This window comes from Hyperoodon ampullatus (genome assembly GCF_949752795.1).
Source record: "Hyperoodon ampullatus genome assembly, chromosome: 4".
Classification (NCBI taxonomy): Eukaryota; Metazoa; Chordata; class Mammalia; order Artiodactyla; family Ziphiidae; genus Hyperoodon; species Hyperoodon ampullatus.
The window spans coordinates 145,418,640-145,436,166 of record NC_136917.1 but is presented as its reverse complement, the minus strand read 5'-3'; the positions used below and the strand labels follow the sequence as shown (position 1 = coordinate 145,436,166).

The window sequence follows — 17,527 nt, the reverse complement described above, 5'->3', positions numbered from 1 at the left end:
CAAAAACATGATCCTTGCTAGTGAGAAGCTGACAGTCCAAAATTTACCACAATAGGGCAGAGCAACCAACTTTTATGTATAAGCAATTTCATATCTACACTTATAAATACAAATTACTAACATTAAACATACTGATTTTTGAAAAGCATACCTGAACAATCTTCATTTTCTTTTACAGGTAGGTGGGACGATATCAATATTTCTCTTACTAGCTGATCACATAATCCTTGAGCATCATTTAAATTATAGTTATAGAGGTGGCAGTACAAAAGGGAAAGATAATAGCGTATCTGAAGAAAACATATCCTTCTTCCTCCTTAAACAGGGAAGAATTACACTTACATTAAAAACATGTTAGCTAGGTAATTTTCTTGATCTGGGTGCTGGGTAGACAGGAATGTTCAGTTTATAAAAATTCATCAAGCTGTACATTCATGTTATGTGAACTTTTCTGCACCTGTTTTATACTTTAATAAAAAACAGGTAAGCAATATTTTGTTCTTTTTCATTTTAAGTTCTGAACAATTTTATTTTCTTTGATCAGGCCCTAGGATGACTAAGAATTTATCCAAAGAGAGGTACACATCCTCCTCATCTCGGTACTAAGGTCCACTAACGACATCTATCTCAAGTACACATGGTATGAAACAGAGGGGAACATGCTAAAAATAAAAATTTTTTTTAAACCACACAAGAAATCATACAAATATCAAACAGACAGTCAAAGAGACTTTCCAAAGGAGAAGAAACACTACCCAATAAGATAAGAGCCCCTGACCACTGCCTTCAAACATCTGAAGGGTGCTTAGAACTGAGACTGCTGGCTGCCTACTCCTTATCTATTCTTTCTGAGTAAAAGAATTTTAATTTTATTTGAGGTTACAATGCACCCAGATCACAATTTCTTGCTAGATGTGGCCATGTGAAAATATGACAAGTTCTGAAGCAAGAGATAATATTGTATAGAACTGCTAGAAAAGCTGCTTAAAGAGAGGTAACTCAACTAGGAGGTACACCCTTTCTTACCCTTCCTGCCTTCCTCCTTTCTGTTAACTAGATTATGTACATGATGCCTGAGACTTCAGCACCCATCTTAACTCATGTAATGGCCTTGAGACAGGAAGCAACGCACTAAGCACGACGGTGTAGAAAAACTAAAGGAGCGCGAGTCCTTGATGAGACCACAGAAACACCGAATCAGCCCCAGCCTATCAACTGCTGGCCTCATTTCCTAAGAAAGAGAAATAAACTTCTTTCTTGTTGAAGCCAGTTATTTTCAGTCTCTATTACAAGAAACCATACCAACTGGATACAGTTGGAAATGAAATTAAATGAAAAGGTCTACAATGAGACTCACTATGAAAACTTTTCTTCATGAGAACTTATCACCTTGAATGCCACTCTTCTTCACCCAGTTGGACAATCCCCAAATCTGAGAACTACATTAGACTTCTTTCTCTACTCAAGTCCAATTGATCAAACCTCTTAAATGTCTGACAAATGTGACTTCTGTCCTCCAGTACTCTTGACGTTGCTTTGGTTCAGGACCTCCTCAAATAACTGTCTTGCTTCTAGGTAAAACCCACATCTCTACACCACACTCCTACAAATGGCCCTCCATAATGTACTAAAGTGATCTTTCCAAATGGCCTATATTTATTTGAAAAGTTCTCTTTATTACATAAAGTATCTTAACTGGCCCCACTGTCTTCAGGGTAAAATCTTAATCCATGGCACTGCAGAATATCCTCCTTTATCATCTGTCCTCTACCTCTCACTTTAGCACTCGCCACCCTATCCTCAATACTACACACATATTTCAAATAATCTGGTCCTGTTAAAACTACCTGCAGTTTACCAAACTGCCATGGTTTCTCATGCCTTTTTGCTTTAGGAATGCTATATCATTTGTTAAACCATTCCCACTCCTTCAACTGGACAATTCACTCAATTTTAAATGTCAGCTCCTCCAGGTTTTCCCCAGACTGATGTTTGCACTCCAGCTCAGACTGTGTGCTTTCCCGGCACCTACCATAAAACATAATTAGAAACATGCTAGTTGTTTATATGATCTCTCCTCCAGATTGTAGGCAACTTTAGGGTAAACTTGTTTATTTCAGTTATTCCTATTGCCTAATACACATAGCAGGCCCTCAATAAATACCGGTTAAGTAGATAAATTAATGAAACATACAAAGCCACATCAGTCAGAAAATAAATTTAATAATTGGCCAAACCTGACCAGGTAGTAGCTGCAGTCAAGGATAGCTCCAAGGTCACTAGCTGAGAACCTCTGTCACCTTACTCATACCCTCAGCCCTATATCATAAAAGCTATCACCAGTTTCTAGAATCCACACCCCTAGATTCTCATCAAAAACTCCATGTAGGAGACCTTCCCTGTTGGTCCAGTGGTTAAGAAACCGCCTTCCAATGCAGCGGACACAGGTTCAATCCCTGGTTGGGGAACTAAGATCTCACATGTCACGGGGCAACTAAGCCTGCACACCGCAACTTCTGAGCCTGCGAAACGCAACTACTGAGCCCATACGCTCCAGAGCCTGAGTGCCACAACTAGAGAGAAGCCCATGTGCTGCAATGAAGATCCTGCGTGCCGCAACCAAAACCCAATGCAGCCAAATAAAAAAATATTAAAAAAAAATTCCATGTAGCCCATAATAAGTCTAACTCACAGGAAATTCTTTTTAAATTTTTTAATTTAATTTTATTTTATTTTTGGCTGCGTTGGGTCTTGGTTGTTGCGTGAGGGCTTTCTCTAGTTGCAGTGAGCAGGGGCTGCTCTTCATTGCAGTACATGGGCTTCTCTTTGTTGCATAGAACGGGCTCTAGGGGTGCAGGCCTCCGCAGTTGTAGCACACAGGCTTGGTAGTTGTGGCACGCGGGGCCAGTTGCCCCATGGCATGTGGGATCTTCCCAGACCAGGGCTCGAACCCGTGTCCCCTGCACTGGCAGGCGGATTCTTAACCACTGCGCTACCAGGGAGGTCCCACAGGAAATTCTTAAAGTTGAATTACTTAAGGGCAGAGAGCCTTAGCTCCATGTTTCTATAAGTCTGTAATAAGGTGACAAATCATCTGACCCATAGTTTCTCATTTAGATACTTGCAGTCCACTAAATGACAAAATATATATTTTTTTAATTTCGGATTAAGTCTCATTTTTTCCCTATCAACAATCAATCACAGGTTCCACCACTAACCAAAAAAAGGACAGAGGAGCCTTATCTATGGATAACAGAAAAAATTCTTAGTGCTACAATTTCCAAGACTACGAATAATTTTAAATAACTATTTCTGACAGTAAAGGTACCTACAATATGTATTCTATTTGAGCATTAAGAAATTGTGAGCACTCAGAAATCTGAAATAATTTTTAAGCTCAACAGCATGCTAAAATATGGTCCTACCAATATTATGGCAAATATTATTTTTTAACACTCCCCTACCTTTCTCTTGGGTTTCTTGAAGAGCTTTCTTCCACAGTTGAACAGACTTTTCATATGATCCTAATAGGAAACACTCTTCCCCTACAAAGTTTTTAACCAAAAATTAGTGCTGGTTCATTAAATTCCTTTATAAACATGTACTTATTTTAAAATTTAGTGGATACAGCTCCACCAGAAATTATTTTGAAAAGCAAATAATTGCAACCAATTAATAAAATCAAAGTCCAACTAACTATAGCACTTATTCCTGGAGTTAGAAATTGTTTATAAGATACTGACCATTGATAGATTTAAGTTCTAAGGTCTGGTTCAAGAGAACTCCAGCAGTCTGCAATTTAGCCTGTATATGACATAACAGGGACTTGACAGTAGATGCTTCGTGTGTCATCTTTTCAGTTAACTGTACGTCATCTTCAGGAACTCTTTGACTTAATTGTGTTTGATACCATAAAGTTTTTCTGTACAATACTCTCCAGAGAACAATCAATCTGCACACAAAATTAGGTAGTCATAAAAATCAAATTTCAGACTAGGGATAAGAATGAGTATAGCCTCCTCATTAGCCTTTTTTTTCCTGCATGTATTCTTCACTGAGGTAATAACATGTATACAAACTGATCAGATTTAAATATACAACAAAGTCCACTGATCGAAAAATGCGTATTTTTAAAACTTTCATAAATGTTTTATGTACCTGTGGTCATTTTTCTACAGTGCTTCTCTAAACCAAAATCCTTCAACAGTATCATGGATGCCCAAGACTAATAAAATATATGTGTTGAATAATATTTGGCATAAATCCTATAACGTAAAATCTATAATGCTGAGTGCTAATGGGTACAAGGTTTCTTTTGAGGGTGATAAAAATATTCTGGAATTTGTGCTAATAGTTCTACAAGCCTGTGACTATACTAAAGATCACTGAATTGTACACTTTAAAATGGAGAATTTTACAGTATGGGAATTACATCTCAATTTTGAAAAATCTATAAAGCTGATGGTCTCCTAATATTAAAGTCATTATACCTGTGTCCTGGCTGTTGAACAAAATTTAATGTTTGAGGACGAATCTTGAAAGATGAATTCCATGACCAGTTTTTCCAAGCACCACTATCTTGAAACATTTGAAAAATGGGTACCACCAATGAGTCTTGCTTTGCTGTTCTACTTCCATCAGTTGATGCTGAAATAACTTCTGGTTGAAGACTGTATATGCCATTTAAATGATCAGCTACCATTCTGAGTAAATGAAAACAGGCTAAAAGCTTCTTTGAGAATAACTGATTCTGTTGTTGCTGTGTCAGCAAAAGCTTTATAGTATTTGAGGTCAGCTTTACCAAATGTCCTACATCTTGTCTGTATCTCATATCCCAGTAATGGATTGATAAACACTGATGAAAAAGTTGAAAGATACAAAGTACCCATGCATTACATCTTGGGCTCTTGCTTAAAAAAAGGTCAAGTTTGGGGAAAGGACATTTTATAAATTGAAGAATGTACAAAAAATGAGTGATACAAACTACTGTGTAATTTAACATTAAGTTTTTTTCTGTCACATTTTTTGAAATTCCTATAGTCCATGCTGCAAGGAGATTTTTCTGGACAGAATGCAGTTCTGTAACAGTTTTATCTGTCTCCTCAGTATTATCTTTTGCATGTATGGTATCAAACATAGAGGCAAATTCCAATCTTCCTTCTTTGGCACTACTAAACAATAGATGATTCTTTTGGTTCCAAAAAGAAAATAAGTTGTTTGGAAAATGTTCGCCTTCATTAGTTTCTTCAGCTTCAAAATCCTAAAACATGAGTGAAAAAAAATTATACTTAATATCATTTGATTCCTTACAAGTAGAATCACTTTAGTGCTCTCAAATTTCTCTTCCCTTTAATGAAAGAAAAAGAAAATATGTTTCTTGGAATAAAGTCAATATGTAACTGTTCAAAGTAAATAAACCATTGTTACTAAGTACCTGCAAATCTGCTGTTTTTTCATTTAACTTCATTGTTTCTTCTGCCTGCAAGAATCTGGGAACAGTAGAATCAGCTAAATTTTCATTTCTGTGGTGTTTTAACAAGCTAGATCTTAGGGAATCCAGTGATTGCAAGTTCAGCCCTTGGCCTTTTGGCTATAGAAGAAAAAAGATTTCCAGAGCAAAATTTTATCGATAATTGTACTACAAACAATTAAAACATCTATAGATAACTGTATACAATCCAAAGCTATCAGTACAGTGTTAAATTTGAAAGGACTAAGAAGTCAACTTTTACTAATGGTACCAAAAAGCACTATACCTTAGACAATATCAAACTTTCGTATGTTTTCTCAAGCCTCTGTGTTGAATCAAGTAGAAGGGATCTCATGAGCACTGATGGAGACAGATTATCAAGAAATCGAAGGGTTGTGACCATGTATCCATCAGAAATAATGAGGTAGGGTAACCGTGAATGTGCTTTTATAGAAAATCTCTGTCTCATAGGGTCACTATCAGAAGCTGATGAATCTACAGAATTATCTGAATCCTGAAGTGTAAACTGCTGTGGTCTAGCAAACAAACACCAAAATTCAAGAATTAGTAAGAGAAATATCTTAAAGGAAACAATTATGTTATTCCAAAGAAAAAACAAAACAATTAAAAGTTCCAGAATGACGAAAAAGTGAGCAAATTAAATGCAAAAATATTAAATGTGCATATATCTGTGAGGAAAACATAAGTGATTAAATAATACAGAGGTTTATGTGTTTTTTAAAATTTTCCCAGCGTTGTGGCACTTACTCTGTCTTGCTTTTTGTTTTTGTTTTTTTGCGGTACACGGGCCTCTCACTGCTGTGGCCTCTCCCATTGTGGAGCACAGGTTCCGGACGCGCAGGCTCAGCGGCCATGGCTCACGGGCCCAGCCGCTCCGCGGCATGTGGGATCTTCCCGGACCGTGGCACAAACCCGTGTCCCCTGCATCGGCAGGCGGACTCTCAACCACTGCGCCACCAGGGAAGCCCTCTGTCTTGTTTTTAATCTAGTTTTATACAACCTTTTTCAGAAAATAATTGAGGCAGTTCATTTTTACTATTAAAGAGTTAGTTACCTTTCCTTCTTACTATCTATTTAAATATACTTATAAGAATATAATTAGGAGCTATGAGTATATTTGTTATTAAGGAGGAGAAAGAAAAGAAACAGGACATTTGGAGAGGATGGTGATAAGTATAATTTTATCAGCTTAAGATTAAATCTGACTAGTTTCCACATAAGTGTAGTTATTTATTGTTATGGTGGTATACCTGATTCTGATTACTTAATATCACTGATTATTAACTTTGGAGCTTTATAAATATAAAGAGAATAAAGAAAATATAATTTTTTTCTGGTTAGGAAACTAATCAAATATAGATTTTATTAGCCAAATGATCCACAATAGAAGATTGGTTTCAGAATGTACATGCTGCGAAATTTATAAAACCATTAAAAAGTGACTCCATGGAAAGATGTATGACATACTGTTATATCAAAAAAGCAAAATAGTAAACAACATATATCATATAATTTATTTTGCTTTAAAAAAGAAACTAATATTGTTATAAATGTTATATAAAAATTTTAAATTTAGAGGACAACATACTAAAATGCTATAATTGTTATCTCTGAGGAATATGATTACAAGTCTCACTTTCTACATTATTTACTTTTGTAACATTTGACTTTTAAGTTTTTTAAAACAATGAATATGTATTATTTTTGTAATCAAAAAAAGCAATCCATTTTGAAAGGCCCTAAATACTCATTTTAAAGGAAAATGTGAGGAAATTTAAGTCAATTATGAATCAGACCATAAGAAATAAGGAAAAACACTTTCACTGCACAAAGTGACAAGTTTTTCCATTAGAATTTTCTATTGCTAAAAATTAAGCAAAACTTTTGCTAAATATAATCAAGGACACATCCCTCCTCAGTTTCTTTTCTATACAACAAAGGGAACGGATTAGTTTCAAAGACCTTTTCCAATGCTTTTGATTTGTAAATAGGTGTCTATATGTGTCTAGCCATATATAATAATATCAACATCAATAACAGCAAATATTTACTGAGCACTTATTTTATGCCAGAACTGTGTTAAAGCAACTTATAATTATTTACTATCTTACTTCATTCCCTCAACTCTGAGAGACAATTACGGTCATCTTCATTTCACAGTAAAAGAAACAGAGTCTTAAGAATAACTTACCCAAAGTCACACAACTAATAAGTAGAAGAAGCAAGGTTTGAATCTTGTTCTGACTCCAAAGCCAAAATGCTTCATGATCTCACAGTTAAAAATTAAAATATGGCTAAATTCTAAAGTCTACTTCCTATTTCCAACAACTTTTCTCCTTTTTCCCTCTGGGAGAAAAGTAGATACATACGTGCTCTGCTTTTGAAACAATAAAAGATATACCACACTCCTATTAATTTTTATATCAAAGAAGTTACTTTTTTAGTGCTATTAAATATTTAAATAACATATACTTACATAGTCACAATGTCAAATTTTCACCAGGATTAAGCCACAAAAAGAAACAGAAGAAAACTATAAATAAGAAGCGGATAGTGAGATGACAGACTCAAAGAAAGAATAAGACAATTTGAAAGAGGAAATTATATTAAAAAAATACACAGTAAAGTAATATCAAAAGAGAAAAACTTCTGTAAATATATTAAAACAATTCAAATGTCTCACCTATATGTTATTAGTGGGTGAAGAGGAATAAATTCTGCTGGCCCAAATTCTATAGAGCAACCAAATGTAATTAACGTTAGCAATTCACCTTGGCAGGTCAATAAAACCAGGGAGCCACGTTTTAACACACAAGCCAGAAAAAGACTATCATGAGTCCAGCTGATATCACCTACCCAGTAGGACCTAGAAAAAGCAAGACAATATGTTTAGAAAGGACTCTCTACAATGTCTTTGACAATTTATAATGGCCAAGAAGGGGTGAGACACTTCGAAAAATAAGGTCAAAAGAATGAATAGTAGGCGAATGTCAAATACATTTCATGTATTTTACTTCCCCCAAAAAAAGGTAAGAAACAAGGAGTTTGCTCACAAACATCTACTCCATACAACATACAAATGAGAAATTTACTTAGATTCATAAGCAAATCATAAGATGAAAATAAGACCTAACAAAGTAAAGTTTTTGTCACTTACGTTATAATTAGAACAACTTCTAATCCTAGTGGTGTCCAAGACTAAGATCTACTGGTAGATTTGAAGGTCAATACCACGCCTGTCTTCTCTGCAGCCTGCCAGAGCTCCACTCAGTAGCAGACTCCCTCTTCCCAAAGCCATCTTTCCTACTCCTTAACTATCTGATAATATTAATGTTTCTTTCATGGAGACAAAAAGTAGCTCCTCCTCATGTGAATGATGGACACCCTAAGTCAAACAGACCACTGAACTGAGACTAGTAATACTTCTAGAAAGGAAATTTTGGGGAGAGAAAGAAAATAAAAAGGCAAGGCTGGATGAACCTGAAAACTTTGGAAATTCAGAGAGCAGCAGAGAAAACAATTCAGAATAGGAACTTAGGAGGATCCAAGAGGAAATTTTCCTACTCTATAATCCTTCATAGGTCCATGTGCCATCCAAAATCACCACTTATGGTACCATCCACCCATATGCAGAGAATGTTAACTTTGTTTAAAAAGCTAGAAACACCTCAGCCTGAGTATATAATGGTCTCCCCAACCCAGGTTTTTTCATTTCAGCCTCTCTAACTTAGCCCAGTATTTCTCTACCCAGTCATAATTCCACTCTTCCCAAGATAACACAGAAAGAAAATGTGTTCATGTATCTTCCACCCTTCCTTAAAGTATTTAAGCCTTTCCTTCTACAAAGCAATTTTTAGAATCTATCAAGCACAAATGCTGAAAGTTGCATCATCTATCTAAACATCTATTTAGACACCTACTGAATTATCAGCGCCTCAAACTTATTAAACTATTAAAAAAGAAAATAAAAACACTATTCAGAAATACAAAAAAACCCTTACCTGATAAGTGTAGCTGGAACCACAGGATTCTTATTACTACATCCTTTAAGGCTACCACAGAGTGTAACAAAATTCAGTGTGTTTATAAATAATACCTGAGTTGCCTAGAAAGAAAAATTAAGATTAAAAAAGGCATTAAAATTATTTTACTTATAATTCTGAAGACCTAGAGATCTATTATATCAATGAACTACCTAGTCTTTGCCAACTGGCAAGATAATACTGACCACCTATAACTTTTCTCTCTTTTACACTACATTTTAAGAATATCAGTTACCACTTTGCCCTTCTTTCTTCCTTTTCCATTATCCTCTTTTCACCTCTGAAGGCCAAATTCTGAAAATTACAGCAGCTAATGTAAATAACTTTACCAATTTACAATGTCGAGGTGGATCAGAAAACGCCAATTTAAAGAAAGTAATATTAAGGAAAAAAACTATACTCAGGGGGAAAAAAAATCTCAGAACTGAACTAAACTCTCTCTTTTACAGGTTACTTCCAAGACAGATTACATTTACTGACCTTTGGGTCTTTCTGATTAAGAGTTACTGCCAGGGTAATGCCATCTCTTGAAAATGCAGAAATTAGAGCTCCTCTTGACTTTACTGCTTCACATTTAGGAATCAGACTGCACAGAAGGCAATCTTGTTGTGCCCACTGAACATGGTATGTCAATGATCTAAGTAGTGAAATCATTGAAAACAAAAAGTATAGTAACTTTTAAATTAATATGTACTTCATTACAAAAAATTAAAGGGTCCAACTAAATTCGTACATGTGCACATATATTTGGGGTCTTGTAGCAACTGTTCACAAGTTTCATCCAGGACACAAAAGAGCAATGGCTAGTTAAACAAGGTCCATATCAGAGTTTTGTTAATAATGGCATGTTCCGTAGCCAGCCCCAAACACATCTGCATCCACTAAAAGTTTAGATACACATATTTCTACATTATTACAAACATTTTTACAGGTATTAAATAGGTGAGAAGAGGGGATTTTTAGGATAGTGGCAATGTTCTATATTTGATATGAGGATGGTTACAGGCATATGTATATTTATCGAAGTCCACCTAGTTGTACATTTAAGATTTGTTCATTTTACTTTATATAAATTACACCCAAATAAAGTACTGCTAGCATAAAAAATAAAGAAAATAAACAGAACAAAAAACCTCACTATTTTACTAAATCTTAGTCATTATATGCTTTTAATGCATTCTTTCTATTTCATTGGGCTTTTTAAAATAAATAAAATTACTTTTAATTGAAAAAATACTTGAGCATTTAAAAGGTACAGTAGTAAATTCAAGTTATTTCCTTTTCAAAATTCAATTGATTTGGAACTTCCCTGGTGGCACAGTGGTTAAGAATCCGCCTGCCAATGCAGGGGACACGGGTTCGAGCCCTGGTCTGGGAAGATCCCACGTGCCACGGAGCAACTAAGCCTGTGCACCACAACTACTGAGCCTGCACTCTAGAGCCTGTGAGCCACAACCACTGAGCCCGCAAGCCACAACTACTGAAGTCCGCACACCTAGAGCCCATGCTCTGCAACAAGAGAAGCGACTGCAATGAGAAACCCGTGCACCGCAACGAAGAGTAGCCCTGGCTCACTGCAACTAGAGAAAGCCCATGTGCAGCAACAAAGACCCAACGCAGCCAAAAATAAATAAATAAATTTATTTTTAAAAAATTCAGTTGAATTACTTTTCAAAGGAGTTATCTTTATAGTCTTAAGACAAGTAAGACCATAGTCTGTCTGTCTTACCTTTTACATGTTCTTGATTCCAAGAAGGGAAACAAAATAAAAACAAGAAAAACTTTCAAAATGAAAAGTAAAGAAACAGAACAATACTTACAGGAAGAAAGAATTTGTAAAGCCTCAGAAGTTGATATTCACATTTCACTTACTAATCTTATTACATATTTACAGGCCAAAAGATAACAATGTTTTAAAAGGGATAGAGGGACCTCCCTGGTGGTTCAGTAGTTAAGACACCATGCTTCCAATGCAGGGGGCACAGGTCCAGTCCCTGATAGGGGAACTAAGATTCCACATGCTGCATGGAGCGGCCAAAAAAAAAAAGCAGATAGAAAACTAGGAAGAAGGAAACATTTACCTCACCTTATAGATGTAAATACATTTTCATGCCACCGAATCGCTAGAAATGTTAACTTCAGGCATTCCCCGGAATAGAAAGTAAATGAACACAAGCAGCAGTCTCCAAATAACTGTAGATAAATTTAATATACTTTAGTATATAATTAATCTGAAAATAAATCAAGAGGACCTAGAGATTGTCATACTGAGTGAAGTCAGACAAAGAGAGAGAAATATTGTATGATATAGCTTATATGCGGAATCAAAAAAAAAAGAAAATGATGCAAATGAACTTATTTACAAAACAGAATCAGACTCACAGACTTAGAGAACAAATTTATGGTTACCAGGGGGGAAGGGTGGGGAGGAGGAATAGTTAGGATGTTTGGGATTCACATGTACACACTGGTATGTTTAAAATAAATAACCAACAAGGAAAAAAAATAAAATAAACTAATTAAACTATAAATAAAATAAACTAATCCCTGAAAGAACAGCAAAAAAAAAAAAAACCAAACAACAAAAAAACCCCACATATTTCTCATCATAAATAAAATAAATGAAATATATCAAGAGCCTGCTCATATTTTTATTCTTAACATGTAGCTGAACATTAAGCTAAAGACTAAGTAATTAATTTCTGAGCCACAGGCATATCTCAAATGGGAAATCAAGGTGCAGTTTACTCTCTTTAGAAAACACTGCCTTTACTCTGGCTATAACTGGAAATATTCTAATATATTTATTTTTCTCTTCTTTTACAGTTACATATTATTTATTTATTTTTAATTAATTTATTTTATTTATTTGGCTGTGTTGGGCCTTAGTTGTGGCATGTGGATCTTCGTTGCAGCGTGCGGGCTTTTCTCTAGTTGTGGCTCATGGACTCTAGAGAGCACAGGCTCAGTAACTGTGGCTCTCGGACTTAGCTGCCCTGCAGCACGTGGGACCAGGGATCGAACCCACGTCCCCTGCATTGGAAGGTGGATTCTTAGCCACTGGACCACCAGGGAAGTCCCTATAGTTACATATTATTTAAATTAGGGCACTACCCATGGGGGTGGAGGAAAACAACAAAAGTTCAAAATGCAATTTCTAACAATAGTAGATTGGGTAATAAAATGTTGGTCCATACATACAAAGAGTACCATGCAGCTATTCTGAATGCTTTTAGTTAATGAACGTGTTATTTCCTGGGAATTAAATGGCTTACTTAATATCACTAATTCTAGCTTTTTTTAAATCCTTCCAACAAATATTTATTTATTTATTTATTTATTATTGCAGTATAGTTTCTTTACACTGCTGTGTCAGTTTCTGCTGTAGAGCAAAGTGAAACAGCCATATGTATACATATATCCCCTTTTTTGGATTTGCTTCCCATTTAGGTCATGACAGAACACCAAGTAGAGTTCCCTGTGCTATACAATAGGTTCTCATTAGTTATCATTTTATATTTAGAAGTGTACATATGTCAATCCCAATCTCCCAATTCATCCCACCACCCCCTTCCCCCTTGGTATCCATCCATATGTTTGTTCTCTACATCTGTGTCTCTATTTCTGCTTTGTAAATAAGATCAACTATACCATTTTTCTAGATTCCACATATATGCGTTAATACACGATATTTGTTTTTCTCTTTATTACAAAACTAGTTATATTCTAAAACTAGGGAAAAGTATAACTAGGAAGCTCTAAGTTCAAACCATTTTTAATAAACATCTTTTAAAATGTGACCAAGAAATATAAAAATACCTTTTCCGTGATAATTTCACCATTACTATGACAATTAATGATGCCTGGAGATATATAGCTATGCCATTACACACTCTGCTCAACAGCTTCCCAGATGGTGTCTGTTCTTAGAGTCTGAGATCTCCACCACTTCTGATTTGGATTTTACCTCATTTTTTATAAAAACAGCATGCACTACAGCTTCTTTATCTTCAGTGGAAGGCAAATGAACTGCTTCTTCAGGTATGATCTGGGACCACTGGCCCACCAATGAAGGGCTTTTAGAAGATAAGATATTCTTGAATTCCAAATGTTCCCAAAGAAATATGCATCCAGAACGAGTTATAAGCAGAACTCTTTTCCCATTTCCAGATACATACAAGTACAGTCTCAAAGAGCTTGCTAGAAAACAACAAAAAAAAGTAATTACACCTCTGAAGTCTGAATTCCCACAAAAAAGTACAAATTTTATCTATTCTGACAATAAGGAACCTAAATGATGTTTCCATTCAGAATGTAAAACTAAGGCACTAGTAATAAACTAAAAGTACAAATTATAACATTTATCATGTACTCATATGTGGTATTAGGAACCCACTGTTATCACAGATATGTAAGGCATGACAGATTTTTCTTCTTCAAGATGAACCTAATTGTCACAAATAAACAACACCAAAAAAATACTTACAGATATAAGGAAAAATACATATATATACAGACATATATATTTACACAGAGATATATTTCTTTTCTCCTATATATCAAGTTAAACCAATTTAAACAAATAAAAAACTCCCACCTACTGCAGCTTTAATCATTTCTTTAGGCTTTTCAGTTGCTTGTATAGTTTTCAAACAATCTTGATCTTTGTTCCAGAGGAAAAGCTCCCCTGTAGCAAGTACCCCAGCCAGCCAGGCATCTGCTTCCAAAAAGGAAACACAATACTTATAATCTAACATTTCCCTTAATATCACTCCTAAAATTATTTTTTAAAATACAGTTAATCTAGCCTTTTGAAAATATCAGTACTACTTAACCATTACTGGACGTTGTTAGGACTGTAACATCCTTCAACAAAGGCTGAAGACTGGGAATTTTCTTCTTTGTCTTTCCTGATAGCAAATTAATTTCATTTATGAATTTATCATCCAAAAGAAAAACAGCTTCATTTTCCTAAGAGAAGAAACACGTGAGAGACTTAAGAGATGCCAGAAGTTAATTCAGCCTCTTACCTAAGTAAGTTATCCCAGAAAAGAAAACAAAGTGACATTTAAGAAAGATTGTATATTTGTACTACACATCATAAAATGAATAAGGTTGATTATGTAACCTTAAGATTTTTCATTCTATCTTAAAGTATCTCTTACTAGAATTACTAGGTAGGATAACCTAACAGTTGCACTGAGATTTCTTTGGAGTTTAAAATTATAGGAGTGTCTTCCAATTCTGCTAGCCCAAACTGAGTTACCTGCTGTTATCTCATCAATCTGAACAGTAGTACCGGTAAGTTTTAAATTATTTACTTAGATTAAAATAGACATGGCTTCTCATTTCTGAAGCAGTGACATGCTGCTCCTAGACTTCAGTTTTAGAAAACATCGAGAAAATTATCTGAGCTTACTGGAAACCTTCCAGTTGGACACCACACTGCTTCATCACCTGTGTGGGTGTTCCAAGATTCACCAGGACATGAAACTCACCAAACATGTGCCTTTACTCAGAAAGACCCTGTAGTTGTTAGTATGCAGAGTGAAAGCCATGCTCATCCTCAACAACTGCAGAGAGGTCTTCTGGCTGTGCAATCTCAAAAACCGGGACTTGCAGGGTGACAAAATTATGTCCCAGCATTCCCAGGAGAGCACAGCAGATGAGAGTGAGGATGATACATCATCCCAGGTCTCCAAGAGCAAAGAAACAGAGGACTGTGAAGAAGATTAAGCAAGTTTATGGAGAAAAGGAGCAAGAGAGTGATGAGAGTGGTGGCAACTCTGATTAGACCACAGAAAGACTGATGCTCCCTCCCCATCTCTGCCAGCCTGTTACCACACAAATACACAAAACCCTGTTCAGTAGGCAGGTGATCCTTCTACAGATGATACTGTATTTTGTGAAGGCCATAGAACATTCTTTGATCTTAGAGGCAAAGCACACAGTTAACACATATTAGAACTGATATTGTAGGATTAAAGAAAAACCTACCTGTCCCAACCAGGAGACTCGTGGCCAGGGTTTTTTCTGCTTGATACTCGTTGAGGTCAAAACTTCTAATCTTATCTCCATGCTTGCTGAGATATCAATGACCAATTAAGTCAAAAGTCACAAGATGCTGTAAAAATCAAAACAAACAAAAAAATGATAATAGCCCATAATACTTACTGAGGATCTTAATTTAGAATTTTCATAAAGTTTTAGTAGATTACTTTTTCATCAGCTCAACTTAACTCTTTTTAAGGTAAGATGCTGACAATTTATTCGTATCTCATCTTGAATAGTCAGACAAAATGTATTTGCTTTTCGACAAGTTATTTCTCAGACTATGAAGATAAACATGAACTAGGAGAACATCTTGACAATATAGTTTCTATATGATTTGATTTTCTCAGTGTGGCAGGTTGTATTTTCCAAAGATGGCCACAAAAATACCTCCCATCCCATACGCTCCTCTTACACTATAACTTTAATACTCCTCTCATTGAGAGCTCTGGTCTATGCCTCATCCCTTGAATTTGGGTGGTTTTTGACTACTTTGACCAAGAGTAAAATGGAAGTGATGCTATGCACTTCCCAAGGCTAGCTCATATAAGACAATACAACTTTTACCTTACTCTATGGAATAATCTCTTAAAGCCTTCAATCACCACATAAACAGTCAAACTGCCCTAAGTCACAGAGCTGTAAGAAAAGTCCAAACTAGTTGACATAAAAATGAAGCCCTGAGATAATATGAAGTAAAGATGCCCAGCAAGTCCCCATGCTGGTTGTGGGGATAGTTGTGCTAGAGGCCATGAACAGTTTGTTAGAGCCCTATTTGGGTAAGGGAAGCATAATCTTGGGTGAATGGTCCATTCTTGAGTGAATCTTGGGAGGATGTTCACGCAGTGGAAGAGCCTGGTACAGTGTATTGGAGCCAGGCACAGTTGAGGACACAGAAGCCATAATGAAAGGGATCCCATAGACCAAACTGAGGACAATTTGAGCATCAAAACAATTATATTAATGGATTTAAAATCCATGGAATAGGGACTTGCCTGGTGGTCCAGTGGATAAGACTCCACGCTCCCAATGCAGGGGGCCCAGTTTCAGTCCCTGGTCAGGGAACTAGATCCCACATGCGTGCCCCAACTTAAAGAGTTCGCATGCCACAACTAAAGATCCCACGTGCTGCAACTAAGACCTGGCGCAGCCAAAATAATAAATAAATAAATAAATATTTAAAAATAATAAAGAGGGGGCTTCCCTGGTGGCACAGTGGTTGAGAGTCCGCCTGCCGATGCAGGGGACACGGGCTCGTGCCCCGGCCGGGAAGATCCCACATGCCGCGGAGCGGCTGGGCCCGTGAGCCATGGCCGCTGAGCCTGCGCGTCCGGAGGCTGTGCTCCACAACGGGAGAGGCCGCAACAGTGAGGCCCGCGTACCGCAAAAACAAAACAAAACAAAACAAAAAACAAGAATGGGGGGAACTAAAACGTAATACAAAGAAAAGTAAATAAATAAATAAAATAAATTTTAAAAACCACACTGAAGAGAAAAAGGATTAATTCAAGCAACTTTTACGACAGTATTTTGACTGTATACTCTCAAATTAAAAATAAAAAGAACTACAAACAAACCTCAAATTCTTTTTAGTAGGTTTATTTTTCCTAGGGCTATGAGTATAGAAATTATGAAGCAATTTTGTGTGTATTTTAGGATTGAGCAAATCAGCGCACAATTGACCTTGAACAACTCGGGGGTTAGGGGCACTGATCCTCTGTGCAGTTGAAAATCCAAGTATAATTTATAGTCAGCCCTCTGTACCTGCAGTTCCTTTGTACCCAAGGATTCAACCACCTGTGGATCTTGTAGTACTGTAGTATTTACTACTGAAAAAAATCCAAGTATAAGTGGACCCACACAGTTCAAACCTGTGTTGTTCAAGGGTCAACAATATACTGACAATGAGAGCTAGCATCTTCATTGTGGAAGAAAGGGGAAA

At 36.1% G+C, this 17,527-nt stretch overlaps 1 protein-coding gene across 1 annotated transcript in view; it reads right to left on the bottom strand.

Moving 5' to 3' along the window:
• Positions 1–15,612, bottom strand: part of CPLANE1 (ciliogenesis and planar polarity effector complex subunit 1) — a gene marked incomplete at its 5' end in the record, with an annotated part of 139,460 nt that extends 123,848 nt beyond the window's left edge. Inside the window, 14 exon segments of the mRNA XM_079703531.1 lie at positions 152–316; positions 3,465–3,545; positions 3,744–3,952; positions 4,491–5,260; positions 5,435–5,590; positions 5,757–6,006; positions 8,175–8,357; positions 9,493–9,596; positions 10,015–10,171; positions 11,621–11,727; positions 13,502–13,734; positions 14,132–14,251; positions 14,370–14,505; positions 15,532–15,612. Coding sequence (XP_079559657.1) covers positions 152–316; positions 3,465–3,545; positions 3,744–3,952; positions 4,491–5,260; positions 5,435–5,590; positions 5,757–6,006; positions 8,175–8,357; positions 9,493–9,596; positions 10,015–10,171; positions 11,621–11,727; positions 13,502–13,734; positions 14,132–14,251; positions 14,370–14,505; positions 15,532–15,612 — 2,752 coding nt within the window.
• Positions 15,613–17,527: the final 1,915 nt, after the last annotated feature.